Source organism: Crinia signifera, chromosome 8 (assembly GCF_055691185.1).
Source record: "Crinia signifera chromosome 8, ASM5569118v1, whole genome shotgun sequence".
Lineage (NCBI taxonomy): Eukaryota > Metazoa > Chordata > Amphibia > Anura > Myobatrachidae > Crinia > Crinia signifera.
The window spans coordinates 24,744,509-24,764,110 of record NC_139224.1 but is presented as its reverse complement, the minus strand read 5'-3'; the positions used below and the strand labels follow the sequence as shown (position 1 = coordinate 24,764,110).

General features: G+C 50.0%; 1 protein-coding gene across 1 annotated transcript in view; it reads right to left on the bottom strand.

Moving 5' to 3' along the window:
• TAFA4 (TAFA chemokine like family member 4) overlaps positions 1–19,602 on the bottom strand; it is a 361,517-nt gene that overhangs the window by 182,490 nt on the left and 159,425 nt on the right. Inside the window, exon 4 of the mRNA XM_083156019.1 lies at positions 15,570–15,725. Within this exon, the coding sequence (XP_083012145.1) occupies positions 15,570–15,725 (156 nt within the window). The remainder of the gene's footprint in view (positions 1–15,569; positions 15,726–19,602) is intronic.

Sequence of the window (19,602 nt, the reverse complement as noted above, 5' to 3'; positions counted from 1 at the left end):
ATCATCACGGGCGCCTCCAAGAACAGCATGAGGTACGCCCCAAGGAACAGCGCCAGACACGTGGAATTGTCCAGAACTTTGTGTATGGATTGCTGAAGTGGCTCCTGATTTCCGGGGCAGTCTACATTATATTTATTTGCCTGAGCATCTACTGCGGCTACAAGTTCCTGCACAGGTACGGGGATCAAATACCAGCCGGCATGTTTTAAGGATGAATGTAAGACACTCCTACCTCCACCTGCGGCTCGTCCATCTGCCAGATACATCAGCAAAGGGTCAAGATCAGAGCGTCTGCGTCACCAAGCAAGACTCCACCAAGCAGCATCATCTGACTGCAGCATCTCAGCATCGCCCATAGTCCATCTCAGCGGTGCCTCTCACCTCACTGCCCCAGCAGCACCGCAGCAGTGCCTCAGTGATGTCTCTCACGTTACTGTATCTCGCTGCCCCGGCGTCATATTAGCAGTGCCTCCCGTCACATTGCTCCTGCAGCATCTCACATCGCTGCCCACAGGAGACTGATCGGCATCTGCAAACTCACATTTACCAAAATAAAATGGTTTATAGATACAGTAAGATACATAATGTGTTTGTGCTTTTATTCATTGATGAGATATACTTGATGCACCTAGGTTGGCTCATTGGGGGGGTGGGGGGTTGCCAAGTTGTGAAATAGTATATGGGCTATTGGGTGTTATGCCATCAGCTGCCCACACTGCCTATTATCATTCATTAAGTGGGAGGCTGCGGACAGGAAGCAGCCAGCTCCGGGACACTTGCCCACTCTTCCATGTGGCCGGGTGCATCTCCCTTTTTTCGGTATTCTCTTGGCTGTTTTGGGAGAGTGGGCAAGTATGCCCACTGGATGTGCCCCGGCTTTGTTGCGCTCACCATGCTGTCTGAGTCCGGGCAGTCGGGATCCCAACGTCGGGCTAATGACTGTCAGGATCCCGACTGTCGGAACCCTATACCGCATTCGTGCCCCGGTCAGGGCTGGAGCCTGGTGGCAACCGACTTCATTGTTTCCGGCAGTTCTGCCCTTAGTACTGCCCTAGTTCACATTATACCACACAATGCTCACAGTTCATATTATGTGGCAATGTAGTGCCTTTAGTTAACCATATGCCACACTGTGCTTCTAAGTACACAGGCTACACAGTACCTTCAGGTCACATTATGTGAGCTGGCCTAGTCTGGGTATCTGGTAGACATTTTTATGGCCTGAGTGCGGAACAGGAACAATAGCAATTGAACCCTATCCATACACTATAGCTACACCCATGTAACATGTCCTTATAAACAGTTTATTCTAATTGTTATTAATTACAGATACAATAAATGCAAACAAATGTGCCTGCGGTCAGGAAGGTGGGACAGCAACATCAAGGGTGAAATGTAATAGGATAAGGGAATCAGAAAGTGAGAGATTTGGGAAGAAATCCCCAGTTTTTTTTGTTTTTTTTTTAAAGCGGCAATCATTTACACTGCAGAATCATACCGGTATTGCAGTGTAAATGATTGCCGCTTTAAAAAAAAACTGATTTCTTCCCAAATCTCTCACTTTTGGGATTGTTGGGGCAGATGAATTAACCCTGGTGAAGTGATAAACTGGAAGTTGATAACACACCAGCCAAGCAGCCCCTAACTGTCATTTTTTAAACACAGCTGATTGGTGCATTATCACCTTTCACTTTATTCATTTACCAGGTTTAATACATGTGCCCCTACCACTAGGCACTGGCCTCTGGGTGGGGTTACTGTTTGTCCGCTCCTTTTAATAGCCCTGTCCCATGAATAAAGTAAAAATCAACGGTGAAATGATAGGAGGCTGACATAAACCAGAAGATATTTCGGGAACTCTTATTCATAGATGATTTAAAATACTGTTAACACAATGAACACTGGGAAAAAAAGATGAATTGCCTCGTTTTATAATGGAACAGATTGAGAAGCAACGGGAAGCATCATTAATACAAACATAACCCAGAGACCAGTGAAGCGCTGTTACAAAATATTCATTTACTGTCGTAGATTATGTTACAGGGCTTTTGCTGCGGAATATTATGTATGAGAAAAAAATAACTACACAATGATTCCTGTCACAACCTTCAGTTCTGCAGGAAGCAACGCACGGGTTAGAGTCATAAAAATCACACTACCTCAATAGATTCAACAACTGAGCTGTATTTCCATGTAAAGAATGCTCCCTCTACAGTTCAGCGTTGGAATGACAACCGCTGTTAGCAGAGTGACAGAAAATATATATAGGGGTAAATTCAATCAAGGTTCTAACAATTAAAAGAGGTAATTTTGCCCTAACAACCAATCAGATGGTGTCTGTCATTTTATAGGGTGCAATAGACAAATTATAGACAGAATCTTATTGGTTGCTATAGGCAACATCACCTATTTTCATTTTTAGAACCTTTAGTTAATTTACACTGTAGAGTTAGCCTATGTACACCTCGTCCCCTCAGAATACGCCATAGTTGCCTACTTTGTGGCTGATCTCTACGGAAGAGTGGGGGTGGGGCCGCCGCTGTGGCACAAACTGTGTGAGTGGGGCGGAGCTTATGAGTGAAATAATGAATAGGGGGCATGGTTAGTGCAATTGCATCATCATGGCCACAATGCCAGTGTGGTAAACTGGAATGACCAGGTCAGGAACCCCTTTACCTTGCGCTCTTTGATTCTCTTCTTCGTCTCTTCTTGCTGGACACGGGACAAGAACCAGACCAAGGAAACGGTGCAACAGAATTTATTGAAGATTAAATAAGGTACTTGAGGTCGGGTAGCCGGCAGGGCTACCTAAGGCGTGGACAACACTGAAAGGGGTGCACCGTAATACCATAAAGTCACAAAAATACTATAACAGAATATAATCACTTTGTACAAAGGTAAAGTAATTGGCAATTACATTAAACTATACGACATCAATGGACGATTACCTTCACAGTGCAAAGTCATGCAACACCATAACACGGTATTGTAAAGAGTACTATGCTACTGGGTACCCAGATATCCATACTAAGCTGTCTTGGCGACAGCACCTATGCATAGGGATTTAAGGTCCGTTGGAGGCCTCAGGTAGTCCTGCGCAAGGTTTAAGGCACGTGAAATAACAGTCCTTCAAGATGGCGAAGGGGACAACTTAAAGGGGCAGAATTCCGGAACAGAGGGAATAATGACTGTGATGTCCTTTGACTCCTATGGCAAGGCAATTCCTAGTCGCGCCACAAGATGGCGCTATTGGGCTGCTGACCACTAAGGTCTACACATTAAGTTTGTTGCAGGGGGCCTTTCTCCGATGGCAGAGTGCTGTGGCAATAGTGGCCTGGTGCGGGTCACAGGGGTGTCTCCGGGCAGGGTTGCAGTAGGTCACTTACGATTTGTAGCGGCACCTGCCGTTTTTAGGGTAACCGCTGGGCTCTAGTGGTGGCTGGGGTGGCTTTATCTGGAGAACTCCTTAGGGTGTGTACATGGGGTTGTCCTAACACTCCGAGAGCCTAAATGCAGGTGCTTCTAACCTGCCTCTCCACACGGGCTGTCACCGGAGCGGCAGGGAACAGTCTCATTCAATCCCCCTTTAGGCAGTGAGGGAGGAAAGCCCACGGTGGCACAGGGGCTCTTAAAGGACTTGGTGAGAGGGCGTTGGCAGGGGTCCCTGTAGTGAATTACCCCCTCGTTAGATGGGGGACAGAGGCAGCAGGCTGTCAGGGTGCGGGTACCTGAATGGGGCAGTAGTAGTCTGCACCAGGTCTCTGGCCGGGGTTGAGGCAGCTCTCTCTCTCCTCCCACGCCCACACACTCTGTTACTCACGCTAGCCGGGTCTTCTCCTGCCGGGTCCTGCTCAGCTTCTTCTGCGCGCTGCGTCTTCTCTCTTGCCGCTGTCAATCACCTCTGCAGCCGCCGGCTTCTCCATAGGCAGGTGCGAGGTGACGGTCAGCCAGGCTCCCTCGTGCCGGGTCTCTCGGGCGGCTGGGCTGTCACTCACCGCCGGGTGTCGGAGGAGATGCCGGGTCCCGCTGTCCTGACGTGTGCGGGTCTCCCTCTCAGCGCCGCACTTCTCAGCTGCTTCTTCTCGGTGCCGGAGCCTCGGTTGACGTCACGTGCCGCCGGATCTCTCCTGCTCAGCACGCTGACCCTCGTCTCCTGCAGGTAATAGCGCCCGTCCCCCGCGACTCCTTCGCGCCACCCCGCTCTCCTCCTCTTTTCTTCGCGCTCGTTCTGCAGGCACCAATCACGGGGCACCCTTTCTGCTGACTGGATTCCTGCACCTTGGGTAAGTGCTGGGTCCCAGTGCCCTTCGCCTCTCTCCAGCCTGTGTGCTTCTAAGACAGGGCGGTTGCCTAGCAACCCCCTGTAGCGTCTGTGTACACAGGGTGACACTGGCCACTAATGTAACTGCTGGGCGCTAGAAGAGGATACCCAGTCCTTTTCTGGGGTGTCACATGTCCCCCTGCTAGAATGATGCCAGTCCCCGGGCATCAATTTAAAAATTAGCAAAGGTCCTGGATAAAGTCTTAAACATAAGTATAAGGCCTGGAATGTCCTTTCAAAAAGGGGCCATGGTTAGTATCAAAGGTCACATAAATCTTAACACTGTACACAATTCTATATACATAATTTACAAAGGATTTACAGTCAAATATTTACATTCTATAGCGAACTGGTAACACCCTTTTCGTGTATGCTCAGACCTCCTAACTTTCGTTCCTTCGACTGTACCTTAGATCACAGCATGCGGTCTGCAATGAGCACGTGGTGCCCCTTTTCCACTCTTTCTGGATCTGTTTATGGCCTGTTGTATCATGCACACAAATTCTTCTCCTGTAATTGTCGTGTACTCCTGGTCTGTACCAGTTTTATCTTCCAGGGGACGGGTTTCGGCCTTTCCAGCTGTGTTTGGGATTTCTGTGGTGGCCTTCGCTTTGGGCGGTGGCACAGTTGCCTTTGGGCTTTCAGGTTCCAATGGCTCCATTTTCTTTGCCATGGTCATGTGAGCCACAACTTCGAGGCATCTCTTCCGTTCGGCAGTACTGGTACCTGTCTGCTGTAGGGTTGCTGTCTGGTCACCCGTATCTACCATTCTTGAGGTGTGCTTGTATTCAGTTCCAGGCCTCACTTCTTTTGGCTGGGCTTTGGCCTTCTCCGCTGCCCTTGGGGTTTCCACAAGGACATACGGTTGAGACGGTGGCCTAAAGGGTTCTGGAAGACCCTGCGGCCTAATGGCATTCTCATGGCACTGTTGCACTGCCTCACCCTGACTCCGTACGTCTGTTCTCTCGTTGGTCTCCAGCCGTCCCTTTCTCATTGAGACTTTAGGTTCTGGTGGTCGTGTCACCTGGTCAGGCCGGGGATGATTACGGATGGGCCGATCGATCTCGCCATAAACATCCTGTGGTCCTCTCCTCTTCAGGTTGTGCTGACTATGTGGCTGGTGACTGCATGGATCGTTGTGGTGGTTCACGAAGCGTCGATATTGACTGTGGCTTGTTGCATATCTGCTGCCTCTTACTGCAGCACCACCGGGGCCTGTGACGTTAATTGCCTTGACGCCTCTCCTTCCATTGGTCACTTCGAATTCGACCCATTCTCCTTTTTCTAGGCTTCGGAAGTATTTGTTCCTAGGGGTCTTCTGGATACCGGTGTAGTGCACGTATACGGTCTTCCTGTTATCTGCCCTTATGAAGCCATAGCCACGTGCCACACTGAACCACGATACCTGGCCGGTCGCTCTTCTTGCTCTGACTCGTCGATCCTCCGTGTCACGTGGTCTTTTCGCCGTGGTCTGACTTTGCACGAGCTCTGGCGGACTGATCGATGAATCTTGTATGGAGCGGGGACACCAGTTTTGTTTCTGCGGACCTAGTAGTGGGTCTCTTCCCGAGGATCGGTCCTCAACCTCGGGGACTCCTCGTTTAAAGTATTCTGATGACAATTTCTTTCGATATGTCCGCTCTGCTGACATCTTCGGCATATCGGCCTACCCTCTTCATCGAACCAATCGACTGGGCCTCTTCCCGATTCTCTGGGCGTGCTCCACCGCGGTCGGCTTCCTCTCTCTCTTTGCGGGCGCCACTCACTTTGTCTGGCTTCGTTCTGCTCCAGCCTTTGTCCCATTCTGGCGACGTTTAGAGCCAGTTCCGTGAGCTTGCTGTTAATGGTGGACAATGGGTCTGTTGGCGATTGTGCCTCTTGGAGTACCATTCCTCTCCTTCCACCAGAGCCCTGGCGTCTGGCTTCACAGTGACTCTCTGTCTCCTCTTCTTCCGCCGTAGCTCCTTCCTCCGGCTCTTCATTCTGGACTTTTTCCAACACCTGTAGTGCCGATTCCTTAAGTTCCTCAAATGTGCAGCCTTGTTCTTGCCGCTTTATCATTCGGAGCTGGGCGCGGGTGGTTTCTTCTCTTGCCCCTTCTACGAAGAGGTCTATCAGCATTTCATCCGCTAGTTGTACTTCTCTTGGGTCTGCGGCTTGTACTGCCTTCATGGCCTCATGTAATGCCAGTGCGAAATCACGCAGTGATTCTCCCTGCTTCTGCTTCCTGGCGTATAACCTGCTCTTCAGCATTGGCACGGTTTTGGCATCGAAGATCTTCGCCAGTTTTTTCAGTATCTTGTCCGTTGTCTCCTTGTCGCCTTCTGACCATGATTTGACTTCTCTCAGGGCGGATCCTCTCAGTTGCGCCAGCAATATTTCTTTGCTTTGTTCTTCGTTCAGTTGGTATAGGGTGAACGTCGAATTCATGCGGTCCTTGAATGCCTTAAAAGTGCTTGTGCCTTTCGTCCGCGTATCTCCCGAGAATGTGAGTAGCCACGTGGCTCCGAAGTAGTAGGGCATCGTGATCTGTGCCGCCGCTGTCTTCGGCGGTTCTCTGTCCTCTGGTAGTAGCGGAAGACGTCTGCGGGGGGACGGTGGTGGAGTGCCGGTTTCTGACATGTTTCCGATCCTGTTCGCGGACGCCAAAATTAGATGTGGTAAACTGGAATGACCAGGTCAGGAACCCCTTTACCTTGCGCTCTTTGATTCTCTTCTTCGTCTCTTCTTGCTGGACACGGGACAAGAACCAGACCAAGGAAACGGTGCAACAGAATTTATTGAAGATTAAATAAGGTACTTGAGGTCGGGTAGCCGGCAGGGCTACCTAAGGCGTGGACAACACTGAAAGGGGTGCACCGTAATACCATAAAGTCACAAAAATACTATAACAGAATATAATCACTTTGTACAAAGGTAAAGTAATTGGCAATTACATTAAACTATACGACATCAATGGACGATTACCTTCACAGTGCAAAGTCATGCAACACCATAACACGGTATTGTAAAGAGTACTATGCTACTGGGTACCCAGATATCCATACTAAGCTGTCTTGGCGACAGCACCTATGCATAGGGATTTAAGGTCCGTTGGAGGCCTCAGGTAGTCCTGCGCAAGGTTTAAGGCACGTGAAATAACAGTCCTTCAAGATGGCGAAGGGGACAACTTAAAGGGGCAGAATTCCGGAACAGAGGGAATAATGACTGTGATGTCCTTTGACTCCTATGGCAAGGCAATTCCTAGTCGCGCCACAAGATGGCGCTATTGGGCTGCTGACCACTAAGGTCTACACATTAAGTTTGTTGCAGGGGGCCTTTCTCCGATGGCAGAGTGCTGTGGCAATAGTGGCCTGGTGCGGGTCACAGGGGTGTCTCCGGGCAGGGTTGCAGTAGGTCACTTACGATTTGTAGCGGCACCTGCCGTTTTTAGGGTAACCGCTGGGCTCTAGTGGTGGCTGGGGTGGCTTTATCTGGAGAACTCCTTAGGGTGTGTACATGGGGTTGTCCTAACACTCCGAGAGCCTAAATGCAGGTGCTTCTAACCTGCCTCTCCACACGGGCTGTCACCGGAGCGGCAGGGAACAGTCTCATTCAATCCCCCTTTAGGCAGTGAGGGAGGAAAGCCCACGGTGGCACAGGGGCTCTTAAAGGACTTGGTGAGAGGGCGTTGGCAGGGGTCCCTGTAGTGAATTACCCCCTCGTTAGATGGGGGACAGAGGCAGCAGGCTGTCAGGGTGCGGGTACCTGAATGGGGCAGTAGTAGTCTGCACCAGGTCTCTGGCCGGGGTTGAGGCAGCTCTCTCTCTCCTCCCACGCCCACACACTCTGTTACTCACGCTAGCCGGGTCTTCTCCTGCCGGGTCCTGCTCAGCTTCTTCTGCGCGCTGCGTCTTCTCTCTTGCCGCTGTCAATCACCTCTGCAGCCGCCGGCTTCTCCATAGGCAGGTGCGAGGTGACGGTCAGCCAGGCTCCCTCGTGCCGGGTCTCTCGGGCGGCTGGGCTGTCACTCACCGCCGGGTGTCGGAGGAGATGCCGGGTCCCGCTGTCCTGACGTGTGCGGGTCTCCCTCTCAGCGCCGCACTTCTCAGCTGCTTCTTCTCGGTGCCGGAGCCTCGGTTGACGTCACGTGCCGCCGGATCTCTCCTGCTCAGCACGCTGACCCTCGTCTCCTGCAGGTAATAGCGCCCGTCCCCCGCGACTCCTTCGCGCCACCCCGCTCTCCTCCTCTTTTCTTCGCGCTCGTTCTGCAGGCACCAATCACGGGGCACCCTTTCTGCTGACTGGATTCCTGCACCTTGGGTAAGTGCTGGGTCCCAGTGCCCTTCGCCTCTCTCCAGCCTGTGTGCTTCTAAGACAGGGCGGTTGCCTAGCAACCCCCTGTAGCGTCTGTGTACACAGGGTGACACTGGCCACTAATGTAACTGCTGGGCGCTAGAAGAGGATACCCAGTCCTTTTCTGGGGTGTCACATGTCCCCCTGCTAGAATGATGCCAGTCCCCGGGCATCAATTTAAAAATTAGCAAAGGTCCTGGATAAAGTCTTAAACATAAGTATAAGGCCTGGAATGTCCTTTCAAAAAGGGGCCATGGTTAGTATCAAAGGTCACATAAATCTTAACACTGTACACAATTCTATATACATAATTTACAAAGGATTTACAGTCAAATATTTACATTCTATAGCGAACTGGTAACACCCTTTTCGTGTATGCTCAGACCTCCTAACTTTCGTTCCTTCGACTGTACCTTAGATCACAGCATGCGGTCTGCAATGAGCACGTGGTGCCCCTTTTCCACTCTTTCTGGATCTGTTTATGGCCTGTTGTATCATGCACACAAATTCTTCTCCTGTAATTGTCGTGTACTCCTGGTCTGTACCAGTTTTATCTTCCAGGGGACGGGTTTCGGCCTTTCCAGCTGTGTTTGGGATTTCTGTGGTGGCCTTCGCTTTGGGCGGTGGCACAGTTGCCTTTGGGCTTTCAGGTTCCAATGGCTCCATTTTCTTTGCCATGGTCATGTGAGCCACAACTTCGAGGCATCTCTTCCGTTCGGCAGTACTGGTACCTGTCTGCTGTAGGGTTGCTGTCTGGTCACCCGTATCTACCATTCTTGAGGTGTGCTTGTATTCAGTTCCAGGCCTCACTTCTTTTGGCTGGGCTTTGGCCTTCTCCGCTGCCCTTGGGGTTTCCACAAGGACATACGGTTGAGACGGTGGCCTAAAGGGTTCTGGAAGACCCTGCGGCCTAATGGCATTCTCATGGCACTGTTGCACTGCCTCACCCTGACTCCGTACGTCTGTTCTCTCGTTGGTCTCCAGCCGTCCCTTTCTCATTGAGACTTTAGGTTCTGGTGGTCGTGTCACCTGGTCAGGCCGGGGATGATTACGGATGGGCCGATCGATCTCGCCATAAACATCCTGTGGTCCTCTCCTCTTCAGGTTGTGCTGACTATGTGGCTGGTGACTGCATGGATCGTTGTGGTGGTTCACGAAGCGTCGATATTGACTGTGGCTTGTTGCATATCTGCTGCCTCTTACTGCAGCACCACCGGGGCCTGTGACGTTAATTGCCTTGACGCCTCTCCTTCCATTGGTCACTTCGAATTCGACCCATTCTCCTTTTTCTAGGCTTCGGAAGTATTTGTTCCTAGGGGTCTTCTGGATACCGGTGTAGTGCACGTATACGGTCTTCCTGTTATCTGCCCTTATGAAGCCATAGCCACGTGCCACACTGAACCACGATACCTGGCCGGTCGCTCTTCTTGCTCTGACTCGTCGATCCTCCGTGTCACGTGGTCTTTTCGCCGTGGTCTGACTTTGCACGAGCTCTGGCGGACTGATCGATGAATCTTGTATGGAGCGGGGACACCAGTTTTGTTTCTGCGGACCTAGTAGTGGGTCTCTTCCCGAGGATCGGTCCTCAACCTCGGGGACTCCTCGTTTAAAGTATTCTGATGACAATTTCTTTCGATATGTCCGCTCTGCTGACATCTTCGGCATATCGGCCTACCCTCTTCATCGAACCAATCGACTGGGCCTCTTCCCGATTCTCTGGGCGTGCTCCACCGCGGTCGGCTTCCTCTCTCTCTTTGCGGGCGCCACTCACTTTGTCTGGCTTCGTTCTGCTCCAGCCTTTGTCCCATTCTGGCGACGTTTAGAGCCAGTTCCGTGAGCTTGCTGTTAATGGTGGACAATGGGTCTGTTGGCGATTGTGCCTCTTGGAGTACCATTCCTCTCCTTCCACCAGAGCCCTGGCGTCTGGCTTCACAGTGACTCTCTGTCTCCTCTTCTTCCGCCGTAGCTCCTTCCTCCGGCTCTTCATTCTGGACTTTTTCCAACACCTGTAGTGCCGATTCCTTAAGTTCCTCAAATGTGCAGCCTTGTTCTTGCCGCTTTATCATTCGGAGCTGGGCGCGGGTGGTTTCTTCTCTTGCCCCTTCTACGAAGAGGTCTATCAGCATTTCATCCGCTAGTTGTACTTCTCTTGGGTCTGCGGCTTGTACTGCCTTCATGGCCTCATGTAATGCCAGTGCGAAATCACGCAGTGATTCTCCCTGCTTCTGCTTCCTGGCGTATAACCTGCTCTTCAGCATTGGCACGGTTTTGGCATCGAAGATCTTCGCCAGTTTTTTCAGTATCTTGTCCGTTGTCTCCTTGTCGCCTTCTGACCATGATTTGACTTCTCTCAGGGCGGATCCTCTCAGTTGCGCCAGCAATATTTCTTTGCTTTGTTCTTCGTTCAGTTGGTATAGGGTGAACGTCGAATTCATGCGGTCCTTGAATGCCTTAAAAGTGCTTGTGCCTTTCGTCCGCGTATCTCCCGAGAATGTGAGTAGCCACGTGGCTCCGAAGTAGTAGGGCATCGTGATCTGTGCCGCCGCTGTCTTCGGCGGTTCTCTGTCCTCTGGTAGTAGCGGAAGACGTCTGCGGGGGGACGGTGGTGGAGTGCCGGTTTCTGACATGTTTCCGATCCTGTTCGCGGACGCCAAAATTAGATGTGGTAAACTGGAATGACCAGGTCAGGAACCCCTTTACCTTGCGCTCTTTGATTCTCTTCTTCGTCTCTTCTTGCTGGACACGGGACAAGAACCAGACCAAGGAAACGGTGCAACAGAATTTATTGAAGATTAAATAAGGTACTTGAGGTCGGGTAGCCGGCAGGGCTACCTAAGGCGTGGACAACACTGAAAGGGGTGCACCGTAATACCATAAAGTCACAAAAATACTATAACAGAATATAATCACTTTGTACAAAGGTAAAGTAATTGGCAATTACATTAAACTATACGACATCAATGGACGATTACCTTCACAGTGCAAAGTCATGCAACACCATAACACGGTATTGTAAAGAGTACTATGCTACTGGGTACCCAGATATCCATACTAAGCTGTCTTGGCGACAGCACCTATGCATAGGGATTTAAGGTCCGTTGGAGGCCTCAGGTAGTCCTGCGCAAGGTTTAAGGCACGTGAAATAACAGTCCTTCAAGATGGCGAAGGGGACAACTTAAAGGGGCAGAATTCCGGAACAGAGGGAATAATGACTGTGATGTCCTTTGACTCCTATGGCAAGGCAATTCCTAGTCGCGCCACAAGATGGCGCTATTGGGCTGCTGACCACTAAGGTCTACACATTAAGTTTGTTGCAGGGGGCCTTTCTCCGATGGCAGAGTGCTGTGGCAATAGTGGCCTGGTGCGGGTCACAGGGGTGTCTCCGGGCAGGGTTGCAGTAGGTCACTTACGATTTGTAGCGGCACCTGCCGTTTTTAGGGTAACCGCTGGGCTCTAGTGGTGGCTGGGGTGGCTTTATCTGGAGAACTCCTTAGGGTGTGTACATGGGGTTGTCCTAACACTCCGAGAGCCTAAATGCAGGTGCTTCTAACCTGCCTCTCCACACGGGCTGTCACCGGAGCGGCAGGGAACAGTCTCATTCAATCCCCCTTTAGGCAGTGAGGGAGGAAAGCCCACGGTGGCACAGGGGCTCTTAAAGGACTTGGTGAGAGGGCGTTGGCAGGGGTCCCTGTAGTGAATTACCCCCTCGTTAGATGGGGGACAGAGGCAGCAGGCTGTCAGGGTGCGGGTACCTGAATGGGGCAGTAGTAGTCTGCACCAGGTCTCTGGCCGGGGTTGAGGCAGCTCTCTCTCTCCTCCCACGCCCACACACTCTGTTACTCACGCTAGCCGGGTCTTCTCCTGCCGGGTCCTGCTCAGCTTCTTCTGCGCGCTGCGTCTTCTCTCTTGCCGCTGTCAATCACCTCTGCAGCCGCCGGCTTCTCCATAGGCAGGTGCGAGGTGACGGTCAGCCAGGCTCCCTCGTGCCGGGTCTCTCGGGCGGCTGGGCTGTCACTCACCGCCGGGTGTCGGAGGAGATGCCGGGTCCCGCTGTCCTGACGTGTGCGGGTCTCCCTCTCAGCGCCGCACTTCTCAGCTGCTTCTTCTCGGTGCCGGAGCCTCGGTTGACGTCACGTGCCGCCGGATCTCTCCTGCTCAGCACGCTGACCCTCGTCTCCTGCAGGTAATAGCGCCCGTCCCCCGCGACTCCTTCGCGCCACCCCGCTCTCCTCCTCTTTTCTTCGCGCTCGTTCTGCAGGCACCAATCACGGGGCACCCTTTCTGCTGACTGGATTCCTGCACCTTGGGTAAGTGCTGGGTCCCAGTGCCCTTCGCCTCTCTCCAGCCTGTGTGCTTCTAAGACAGGGCGGTTGCCTAGCAACCCCCTGTAGCGTCTGTGTACACAGGGTGACACTGGCCACTAATGTAACTGCTGGGCGCTAGAAGAGGATACCCAGTCCTTTTCTGGGGTGTCACACCAGTATTAAAGGTATCACACTGTGGGGGAGGACTCGGATGACGCTTTTTGCGTCATTTGGTCCCCATGGAACCCTCCACCAAGGGGGGGGGGGGGGACGAGGGGATGGACTGGTGGCAAAGTGGGGGCCTCGCCTTTTTTTCCAGGGGTAGGGAGGAGGACATGATTTTCGGGAGCTTCCTGGCAATTCTGGGAGGGTAGGCAGATATGTGCTTAGGCCATTATCATCAGTCAACATAGTGGCAGGTGTAAGCATTTTTACATTACATCCCAGCTAGGTTCTGACAATTATTACAGATAGAGAACTATTGATAAAGTGTTGTCCGCTTCTGAGAGTCCCTATTGGAGGTCAGAGGTTTTGGGAGAGGGATCACAAAAAAACCCACCCCTCCAAAAATGCCTCCATAGGCAAAAAGCGACCACTTATACCCCGTTCTCACTGCCGCAAAAACCCGGGTATTTGACAGGGCAAGCAGTAATTTCCCATGTCGCGTCTCTGTGTGAAAGGGTATTTGTTAAATTCCCGGGTGTTATGCCCCGGGAATTACACACAGGTTTTTTGGAGGGTTTTTCCTGGGTAATACACGGGTGTGCGGCAATGTGAACAGGTTAGACCGGGGTTTTTCTCACAAAATGCAAAAAAGCAAGTTCATTGCATTGCTCAAAGCTGCTTTTTAAACAGCCAATCAAAGATACTTTTTAAACATCCAATCAAAGCAGCTCTTAGATGCCACACACTTGATGGCAGGCATACCAGGGGAAGCAGTGTGAACGGGGCAGACATGGGAATTTCCCGGGTCTAAGGTGCAGTATGAATGGGGTCTGTAGAGCTGAGATGCTCTATGTCCCGCCAAAAACACGTGAACAAAAACCCGGGATTTTGCAGGGGCGGCAATGAGAACGCAGCATAAACTGAATCACTGGCAGTGGGTGTGGCTCCCTAATTGAATGTTGAACTGTGCTGCAGTCCCACCCCTGGGGGTGGGACTGAAAAGATTTATCAGGCATTGGAGAGAGATAAAGTGGACAGTTAAGTACCAACCAAGCAGCGCCTAGCTGTCATTTTTCACACCCAGCCTGTAACATGTAACAAGAGCTGATTGGTGGTGTTTATAATCATGAACACTACTAGTCATATTTAGTAGATCTTATAATGATTGTTCTGCTAGTCAGGTTTTAATATTATGATTGAAGTGGAGTTTCCCTTTAACAATGACGTATTGGCCCATGTTGGTACAGTGGGGGATATACAGTAAAAATATGGTCACAATGAGGAGAAATTTCTGGATCAATTTTGACACATTAATGTATGTTTCCAATGCGATCGTGTATTTTACCAGCTGTTCGTATTAACACATATATGAGGACCCTTGAAATATTCATGCAGCTGCATTTGATCGATTGCTTCTATTAGAACTTAATGTAGACTATTTCAATTTCACAGAGGAAAAAAACCCAGGAATAATAATGTGGAGCTCGCAGCAAAACGTCATTGTTTAGTTAGTTATGCTGAATGCAGGCACAATGGAAATATGGTGCAATATACTGTACCTGCAAAACCTCATGCACAAGGGTACGGGTCATTACGTCGACAGTGTGTAGGTCGACATATAAAAAGGGCCAACATGTATTAGGTTGACCATGGACAAAAAAAATCACAAAAAAATGCATATCGACCTTTTGACCACGTCGACCTTTTGACCTTGTCGATCTTTTTCACGTGGTGAACTTTTGACTGCCGACCTAGACCAGGCATTGCCAACCACGGTCCTCAAGGCACACCAACATTGCAGGTTACAGTGATCTTCGGGCTTCAGCACAGGTGATTACATCAAAATAACTCAGGCATTAATTAAGTCACCTGTGCTCAAGCCTGGATATCACTAAAACCTGCACTGTTGGAGTGCTTTGAGGCCTGAAGTTGGGAATGCCTGTTCTAGACACCATCGGCCTAATGACAATGAACCCATCCACACAATCAGGTATACGTGACATGATATAATTCAGCAGAAATTGCAATAAACAGGGGTATTCAATTAACTGCGCAATAGAATAGCATTAGGACTGAGTACTCAGGGCCATAACACTGAGGTCCAATCTCCTGAGGTGCGAGCAGAAATCGTACAAAGCTAGTGCTGCGATGTGAGTTGCTGGCTCACCTCCTGCGCTAACGGGGGTGCAGACATCACCCTAGGTGTCATCTTCTGAGCCGTATAATGTAACACATGTATCATACATGTGCGCCGACTGGAAACTGACCGCTAAAGGAGGGGGTGGGCCCTCTGGCAGTGGAGCCCACTGGACCCCAATTGGCCACAATGGCATAAGGAAGGGGGAGGAGCTATCATATGCACCTTTCTGTAAGCCTACAACAATATGGCGGCACTTGATATCTGTGACACAGAAAACAGCATGCATGAGGAAATGAGTGCTTACCTTCCACACAAGATGGCCGTGCCCGGGTAGTGCCAGCTACCTGCCCTGGGAAACACGAGCATTTCACAGTCTGCGATCTCTCCTCAATGCGATTTTTATTGCAACATCGATGAACTGCAACAACCTCACACGTCCCTTGCTTGACCTGATGGTGCACTAAACACAGAGAAAGGTTGGTGGTCAGTGATGGTGATGTCAGTGATGGTGATGTCAGCTCATTAGCATCTATCTATTAGCATTATTACAGCAGGAGCCACAGCGTCAACACACTTGTATTTTTCACAACACTATGGGCAACTTTGGAGACGCTTTTACTACACGATCTCCAATTAACTTTGCCCTCTTCAAATTAAATTAAAGGACTAGGTATAATATAGACTTATAAAGAGAGTTCTCTTCTATGGTTTATTAAATCGTACAATAAAAACAGATAGATAGATCATCATAATACTTTAATGGGGCTATATTTTTCTGCAACCTATTGAGCAATGTTATAAGTCTACCCCTGATGAAGTCATTCATGATGAAACGCGTTGGTGCCTTATTGCGGATGAACTTATTGTTGTCAATCTGTCAACTTCTATTCGGTGGATCATTACCTTCAAAACTGATGTTAATAGGCTGTGATCAGATTTTAATTTGTATCCTTCTTTTTTAGAATAAGTAAACTTTACATTTTATTATACGTTCAGCTTGTATATTAATATGTAAAGGTTCATACTAGCGCCCTCTGAATCCTTCTTGTATTTTTTTTTTGCACAAAATCTTTAGCTAAAAAGAGGGGGGGGGGGGGGGCATGGTGTTGACAACTGAGCAGATGGATCCCCAATTAGTGCATTTCCGCATCCCCTTTGCTCACAATGCTTCGTGTCAGGTGTCTCCCTGCATAGTAAAGTATAAAAAAAGTCCCAAAAATTTTTACAAATTGTGAAAATTTTTAAAATGATTATGAAAATCTAAAAATATTGGGAAATTTTGATTTTTTTTTTTAAAATGATGTCGATGTATTGCTAGTTCCATATGTACTTTTACCATAGTCAAAATAAAGCAGATTTTCTAATCAAACAACCTGCACGTGTTCATCGTCTTCTGAAATGTCCCATAACTGAGCAACTTACTGTACCTTGGTTAGATGATTCTCTGCTGACGGAACCTGTGTGTGTGACGCGTGGAATCGCTGCGTGAACCCGCTGTTGCAGCGTCTTCCTTAAGTAACGAGGACACACACACAGGCAGTGCTGCTCAGTTTTTTATTTTTCCCCAACCTAGCAACAACTCATTTAGCTTAATGTATTTCTATTGCTGAATGATCACCTGCAGGTAGCGAGACTGCTAGTTTCCCGCTGCTCTCACAGTCTATCACTGACACTCGCAAGGCCTTGTTGATTCTGTTTACTTGTGCATTTTATAATAGCTCAGTATTGGGAGAGCGGGTCATGAAAGCAATGAAACAAGCAGCACTCGCCATTCGGAAGCCTACTCAACGGAACCCGCTGAAGGGTTCATTCTATACATTGTAAGTTTTATGAAATTTTTTTAAAGAGATGTTTTACAGGATTTGCATGGCATGGTGTGGGTTTTGGAGTTCTTGTCTTACTAGGGGTACAGGCAAAGCTATTTTAGCATCAACAAATGGACTGAGGTATGCGCCCGTGTTCGCATGGGGACGCCCAGTGTTTTCCCAGGCGCGCCCACCGTTTTCATGGGTATGCCCAGAAAACGCAACCTCCAACCCGCCTACCCCTGTGCGAGACCATGGCGCCCGCACAGAAGCCCTACACATACGCAAAAGCAAACATGCGCAGAGCTGTAACATCAGCCCCCCGTGCCAACTAGAATCAAGGTCTATGTTCATCAATTAACAATATGCAAAGTGAATGACCAGAAGAGAAATCTAAACCAAATCATTTGGGGTAATTCAGACCTGATCGCATGTTTGCAAATTCGCTCGGCCGGCGTTCAGTTAAGTTGCCGCCCCACTACAGTGAAATCCCGACTTTATAGCTGTACGAATGGATGTGTATGGCTACACCTGTGGCTTCCTAATAAAAGTGTATCCAGGGCAGAGTGTCATTGCTCTTGATGGTAGAATAGGTACCGAAGTGATAGGCCGGGGGGTGGGCTACTGTAGGGGCCACTGGAGCTTTCTGAGGAGTTTGTACTATGCTGTGACACCTGTATGCTCCAATGCTGTAACCATCCTTGCTTATGCTGATTACCTGGTATGCAGTGAAATAACTATACATTTTGCTCCCCCAAGCCAAATTACTGTAGTTCAGGCACCCCCCCCCCCCCCTCCATTATTATGCCCCTTACACATTGCACTGCACACCATAATGCCAATTACACTATATGTCGCATACTGTAATGCCCCTACACTATATGTCACACTGCAGGTAAATAAAGCTGTCCCAGCAGCAACTTTCTGAAAGTGGCCCCATGTGGGCGGCACAAAATCACCAATGGGTGGAGCCAGCAGTGTGTCTTTTGACTACCATGTCATAGTAGCAGTGCTCGAAGTGGAAATTTTGAGGTGGAGCTATGGAAAGGTGAAGGCTGTAATTATGCCCACGCTCCAGAAAAGCGGGTGTGGCCATTCAAAAGGGGGCTTATCCTTAAGTGTAGTGTACCGCACTATATTCCCCCTTATATGCAATATACATCACAATAGTACGACCACTTATCCTATTTAGTACTAGTGCCCCTTACACATTATGCCACATGGATTGAGAAAAAAATTAAAGTTACGCCACAAAGTAGGGGCCAAATATCACATTATGCCACACAATAGGAGCCAAACATCACATTATGCCGCACAGTAGGAGCCAAACATCACATTAAGCTGCACAGTAGAAGCCAAACATCACATCACACCACACAGTATGATGGCTAGGCTGTGGTGGAGAAGGTGATGGCCAGGAAGAGGCGGGAAAGGTGACGGCTAGGTTGTGTCGGGGAAGGTGGCGGCTAGGTGGCAGGGAAAGTTAATGTTATGCTGCGGCAGAGGAGGATACAGTTAGGCTGTGGCAGTTGAGGTGCTGGCTAGGCTGCAGCAGGAGAGGTGATGGCTAGGCTGTGGTATGGGTGTTATAGTTAGGCTGCACACCAGGGACGTGCAGTCAGGGGAGGCAGGGGAGGCAGAGCCTCACCTGTCATAATTGAAAAAAAAAAAAATACAAAGATGATATTTATTTCATATATGCTGTGTAATAAATATCTTATTTGATTTTTTGTTGTATTCTTTCATTTATGAGGTGGGACTGGACACTGTGGGAGGCTGGGCGGCAGCGGGAGCTGTGCCTCCCGCTGACAATTGAAAACTGCTGGGCAGCAGGGGCGGGAATAACCCGCAGGGAGAATAGATGCTTAGAAGCCCATTGAAATTGTATGGGAAAGCGGCATCTACTCCTCTGCCTCAGTGACAGGGACGCACGCCCCTGTCACTGAGGCAGATGTGATAGGGCAGCGGAGAAGGCTGTCACTCACTGACAGCCTGTATCCGCTGCCTGTATGCTGCAGGGACATGTAAGTGTTTAGTTAACACTGCACTGCCACTTACACACAGACACACATTTTATAATATAACATTGATCGATCATATAAAAAAATGTATCCCCACCCCCTCCCAAGTCCCCCCACACTGATTTTATTTATTTTTAAATTTAACCAAGGGGCTGGCAGCAGGTGTAGGGGCAGCAGCGGCGCTGGCGTAAGTAGGGGTGACAGCGCTGGCAGGACTAGGGGCAGCAGCGGCGCTGGCATGAGTAGGGGCAGCGCTGGCAGGACTAGGGGCAGCAGCGGCGCTGGCATGAGTAGGGGCAGTGCTGGCAGGACTAGGGGCAGCAGCGGCGCTGGCATGAGTAGGGGCAGCGCTGGCAGGACTAGGGGCAGCAGCGGCGCTGGCATGAGTAGGGGCAGCGCTGGCAGGACTAGGGGCAGCAGCGGCATTGGTGCAAGTAGGGGCAGCAGCGGCAGCGCTGGCAGGAGTAGCGGGCAACAGCATTGAGTGCCGCTACTGCCGTTGCCAATGCCG